This window comes from Mesocricetus auratus, unplaced genomic scaffold (genome assembly GCF_017639785.1).
Source record: "Mesocricetus auratus isolate SY011 unplaced genomic scaffold, BCM_Maur_2.0 Super-Scaffold_100014, whole genome shotgun sequence".
Taxonomy (NCBI): Eukaryota; Metazoa; Chordata; class Mammalia; order Rodentia; family Cricetidae; genus Mesocricetus; species Mesocricetus auratus.
Window position 1 is genome coordinate 23,067,531 of NW_024429197.1, and position 5,973 is coordinate 23,073,503.

Here is a 5,973-nt window from a genome sequence, read left to right on the forward strand (position 1 = left end):
GGGATATCTAGAGTCTATCATTTCACTCAGGGTAGGGTCCAGGCACTTCCCTAAGAGTCCAGGCAGAGAGAGCATCCCTCTTCGTGTTATGGACACACGATGTCTGTTAGTATTCGAGGGATAAACACTGATCCACTGCTCAGGACCCCATAGGTATCCCAGGCCTCCTCACTGATTCTCACATTCAGGGGGTCTGGATCAGTCCCATGCCGGCCTCCCAGCTGTCAGTTTGGGGTCCAAGAGCTCTCCCCTGTTCAGATCAGCTGTCTCTGCTGGTTTTGCCAGCCCATTCTTTGCCAATTTGCTCATCACTCCTCTCTCTCTGTCACTGGGTTCCTTGGGTTTTGTTCAGTATTTAACTGTGGGTGTTTGCCTCTGCTTCCATCAGTCACTGGATGAAGGCTCCAGGATGGTTATAGACATCAAGTTCACTATCAGGAATGGTCATTCGAGGTAGTCTCTACACTATTGCTTAGCTTGCCAATTGGTGTCATCCCTTTAGATCACTAAAGGTCACAATGGTGCCTGATCTGTCTTCTAACCTATGATTCCCTCTTCCTACTATCCTACCCCCCCCCCAGTCAACCTTCCTGTTTCTTCACGACCTACTCTCTCTTCCTCTTCTCCCCCTCTCTATTTCCCAGGTCCCTCCCCCCCACACCCCTCGCCATGTTCCCCATCTGTTCAGAAGATCTTGCCTCATTTCTCTTCTCTTTGGTACCATGCGTATCTTTTAGGTTCTTTCCTGTTTCCCAGACTCTCTGTCAGTGGAAGTGCAGACTGGCACTCTCCTGATCCATGTCTAAAATCCATATATGAGTGAGTACATACCATGTTTGTCTTTTTGTGACTGGGTTACCTCACTCAGGATGGTTTCTTCCAGTGCTATCCATTTCCCTGCGAATTTCAAGATTCCATTGTTTTTTTCTGCTGAGTAATACTCCATTGTGTAAATGTACCACATTTTCTCTATCCACTCTTCAGTTGAGGGGCATCTAGGTTGCTTCCAGGTTCTGGCTATTACAAATAATGCTGCTATGAACATAGTGGAGCAGATGCCCTTGTTGTATGAATTTGCCTCCTTTGGATATATGCCTAAGAGTGGAATTGCTGGGTCTTGTGGTATATTGATTCCCATTTTCCTGAGGAATCTCCATACTGCTTTCCAAAGTGGCTGTACGAGTTGGCACTCCCACCAGCAGTAGAGGAGTGTTCCCCTCTGTCCACATCCTCTCCAGCATAAATTGTCTTCGGTCCTCTAACAGCCTCTTGTAAGGTCTCAATGTCACTGTGCCTCCTCCTTTAGCCTTTGTCCCTCTTTTTAAAAAAATACCTGTTTTTACGCTTTATTTGTGTGTGTGTGTGTGTGCATGTGTGTGTGTGTGTGCATGAGTGTATGTGCATGTGTATATGTGTGGGGGTGATAGAAGAAATGACTGATGGCAGGGAAGAGAAGAGAAAACACATTTAGAACCAGATATTATGATCTGCTGAAGAGTGAGAGCCAGAAACAGCAAAGTCAGCTGTCTTTAGTGTCTCATCCAAGCCTGATTGCAGGAGAGGAGTTAGAGGCAAATATAGAGGCTCACAGTAAAAACACAACAATTCTCTAATTTCCATTCCTTCATGACAAGAGACCAAGGCTAATGGCTCCAAGCACCAGTCACCTCTGGCCTCGAGAGTCACCCTCCACTAAGACTTTACAGCCTAGAGAGTCACCCTCCACCAAGACTTTACAGCCTAGAGAGTCACCCTCCACCAAGACTTTACAGCCTAGAGAGTCATCTTCCACCAAAACTTGGCAATTGCACAAGTCATCTCTGTCATTTCATTCAGCAGCTCATCAGCAAACCTATACATGACAGAGACAAAAGCTGAGCCTAAGAGAGGTCAACCAATTGGCTCTAAGACACAGGGCAAACCAGCCAGAGCAAGTGAGACCAGAGGACAGGTCACAAGCTTCACTTGGGATAAGGAAGCAAGCTCATCATGGGGCAAGCAGTCGGCTTGATGCTCATTACACTCCCTGGCTTTCCATATAGCTCCAGCCCAATCACTCCTCCTCTCTGGGCGTTGGTAAGATAAGGAACTTGTATTAGCACTTATCAAACCAAGCTTCAAAGAGTGCCTTACCTAGAAAGAGGAGATACATGGGGCCATGCTTGTCTGGAGGAGGGGAGGTTGGGTAGCACTATATATCATAAAGTTGCCCTACACAAAAATGTTCAAGAACTCTAAGAGTTGAGTGTGTATAACTCTGAAAGTGTAAGACTTTAATTTAGCCTTACAGCAAATGCTCACCCAGGCCAGTGGGCATTCCCAGTTGTGTTGTCAGGAGGCAGCCAGTCAAGAAGTGACAGCCCCCTCCTAGCCTACACCCCAGTGCCTATTTCAGCCCTAAGTGAATTCTCAAGGAGCAGTCACACAGGCACCTGGTGAGAGATGGCACTTGGGTTCTTGGAGCCTACACACTCCCATTAAATGGCCTCTGCCATGCGATTTTAGCATGAGACATGATGCTTCTTTGTTCAGATTTTTAAAGTAAAGCCACGGTATTTTCTTGAGAAACTGTAATAACTGTCTCTGTGATCATTCACAAAACAGAAAGTTGAAAGGAATCTAGGAGACCAGGGCATCACACAGTGCCAGTTATAACTGGGTATGGAGGGTTGTGGAGATGTTTCAGCTACTAATGTGCTTGACATGCAAGTATGAGGACCTGAGTTCAAGCTTCAGAGCTCACATTAAAAGCCAGGTGTGGGGAAGGGGTTAAGCATGCTTGTTGCTTTACCAGAGGATGCAGGGTTGGTCTCCAGCACCCACATGGGAGCTCACATCTCCCTGGAATGTTAGCCCCAAGGAATATGATGCCTTCTGGCTTCTGTGGTTACCTCTATGCATGTGGTACATACACATACACACTTTTGTTTGTTTGATTGATTGGTTGGTTTGGTTTTTTCAAGACAGGGTTTCTCTGTGTAGCTTTCGCTGTCCTGGAACTCACTCTGTAGAACAGACTGGCTTCGAACTTACAAGAGATCTGCTTGCCTCTGTCTCACCAGTGCTGGGATTAAAAGTGTGAGCCACTACCTTCTGGCCACACACATACCTTTTAAATCCTAATGGTGATTAAAAAAAAACAACAACGCCTGATCCTAACCTTTATTCATGAATGACTTAGCAAGTTCTGTAGTCCCAAGACAAAAACAGAGAGTAAGGAGAATAGCAGTGGGACACGAGGCTGTGTTAGGAGGAAGAGTAGATAGATCATAGGTTCAGACCAGAATGCAAAGTATGCTACAGGGCTACCCTGAACCGGCCCTGTCATTTGCACTAGTAAAGCCCTTAGGAAATCCTGAGCCAAATTCCAGTATCATTCAAACTACAAATGGCAATTAGTTCTCAGCACCCGCCACTTGCCAATCCAAAGCCTCCTGAAACTATCATTGTAAACGAACAATGGGAAAACAGATGCCCTGAATATCCCTGAGATGCTCAATGAGTCACATGTCTGAAACCTCTTTAAACAGGAAAGATCACAATGCAGGAACTCAACTGGTCCACTGTGACAGAATTCATTTTACTGGGCTTCACCTCCAACCCCAGGACCAATCCTCTGCTCTTCACTTTCTTTCTAGTTTTTTACCTGTTGATCCTCTTGAGCAACAGCCTCCTCATCACACTCATCCACCAGGACTCACGCCTCCACACACCCATGTACTTTTTCATCGGCATTCTCTCCATGCTGGACGTGTGCTACACCACCACCACTGTGCCCCAGATGCTAATACATATTCTCAGCAAGAAGAGGGCCATCTCTTTTACAAGATGTGTGGCCCAGATGTACATCTTTCTCCTCTTTGGGGTCACTGAGTCCTGGCTTTTCTCCATCATGTCTGTGGATAGGTATGTGGCCATCTGCCACCCGCTCAGGTACAAGGTCATCATGAGCCGTGGGATGTGTCTCCTAATGGTGGGTGTCTGTGCCACCTACGGTGTGGTGGGTGGCCTGTGCTACACTTTCTTCGCTATGCGACTGCCCTATTGTGGTCCCAATGAAATTGATCACTACTTCTGTGAGGTCCCAGCTGTTCTGAAGTTAGCCTGTGCAGACACATCCCTCAATGACTTGGTGGACTTCATCACAGGCTTCAACGTCATTGTGGTTCCACTCTCCCTCGTCGCCATTGTCTATGCCAACATCTTCACCACCATCCTGAGGATCCGCTCAACCCAGGGGCGGATCAAGGCCTTTTCCACCTGTGCCTCCCACATCACTGTGGTCACCATGTTCGCCATTCCATGCATCATTATGTACATGAGCCCTGGCTCTGGCTCCTTGTCAAACAGTGGCAAGAAGATGGCCCTCTTCTATAACATTGCCACAGCCTTCCTCAACCCTGTCATCTACAGTCTAAGGAACAAGGATGTGAAAAGGGCTTTCCTCAAACTGGTGGGATGGAGTGGGGCTCCAGAGTGAAGCGTGAAAGCTAAATACCCCAGGAGCCGAACAAAGTATGGCTCACAGTCCCTGCCTTCCCAGGGACTCTTCCATGAGATATGCAAGATCCAGACTCCACTAAGATAGCTCTTTGCCCTTGCCCGTGTCAGGGAGGAACAGGGGATGCAGACATCCACCGTGAGTGATGTTCCCTGAGACAGATGATTATGAAGGGAGGGTCCAGGGGTCAAGAACCTGGACTTTGCTGCCATACAGAGCAGGGCTAGAGAATTAGTTTGAATGCGAACTGTCCCTCATAAACTCTTGCATTTAAACACTTTGTCCCTAGCTGGTAACAATGTTTGGGAAGGTTGAGAACCTTTAGGAGATGAAGCTTGGCTAGAGAAAGGGGGTCACCGGGTTTTATGACATGGTCTCACATCCTGTACCACCAAGATGCTGGGAGATGAGGAGTCCCAGCTGCATACTGTCACCTTCATGGAGATACCTGCCACATGCCTTCCCTACCATGATGGACTATGGCCCTTCAAAATGTAAGCCCCAACAAACCCTTCTTCCCTTAAGTAACAACAAAAGTGACTAATAAAGCTTTACCAGTTTCTAAGTATGTGAATTTTGCAAATCACTTAACTGCTGTGAGTTTTCTAATTCTTTCTCACAGGAAAATTGCAATGATCACATGAGGCAATATATGAGAATATCTGCTATAGAGCCTGGTATATTTTAGTTTCAGCAAGTGTTATTTTTTCAACACTTCTTTTTAAATTCTTATTTTATTATATTTGTGCTGGGATGTTTTGCCTGCATGTATGCATATGTATGTGTGCATTCAGTTCCCATGGAGGCCAGAGAGAGCATCATATTCCCCTGGAACTGGAGTTACAGATGGTTAGGAATCATCTTGTGGGTACCAGAAATCAAATTCAAGTCCTCTCAAGAGCAACCAGTGCTCTTAAATGCTGAGCCACCTCTCCAGCCCCTTATATTTAATTTTTATGTTCATTATTGAGAAACAAACCATTATGTATCAACCAGTTGTGATCCTCTTGAGCTGGAGAGAGTAAAGGAAAAAAAGAGGAAAATGTCAGAAGCAGAAATTCAGAGACTCTGCTGAGAAGCAAATCTGCATCTGCCCCCTAGAGCATCTCTGGATGTTGTGGAGGAAGGGCCATTGCTAGATGTCTCTGTGCCCTTTGTTTAAATAAAGTCCATTCTGAAAAATTACAGCCTGTTCTGATGCTGTCCACACAAAAAGAACTCTGTCTATACAAGAATTAGAGAAGTGAGGGAAAGTAGAATTAGGGAGGGTGGATACAGTGTTATCCTGGGTCCGGGGAGAGAAAGGGATGCAAAGGGAGTTTAAAATCAGTTATTTCACTAATGGAGAGACCTTCCTTCCCACACTCTCCTCATTTCATGCATGATCTTTATAAACAGAAATCATTCCCGTGGGTTTCACTGTTCTTAAAATGCATTTCTAGGCACCATCACATTATTGGTTTTTGCCTTTA

General features: G+C 46.0%; 1 protein-coding gene across 1 annotated transcript; it reads left to right on the forward strand.

Annotated features, from left to right (window-relative positions):
- Positions 1-3,541: 3,541 nt before the first annotated feature.
- LOC101825605 (olfactory receptor 2D2-like) lies at positions 3,542-4,480 on the forward strand. Its single transcript, XM_005083866.1, has one exon. The coding sequence runs from the start codon at positions 3,542-3,544 to the stop codon at positions 4,478-4,480; it is 939 nt and encodes a 312-aa protein (XP_005083923.1).
- The last annotated feature ends 1,493 nt before the right edge of the window (positions 4,481-5,973 follow it).

Coding starts and splice junctions, on each gene's coding strand:
- LOC101825605 (XM_005083866.1), top strand. CDS start 3,542: ATGCAGGAACTCAACTGGTCCACTGTGACAGAATTCATTTTACTGGGC.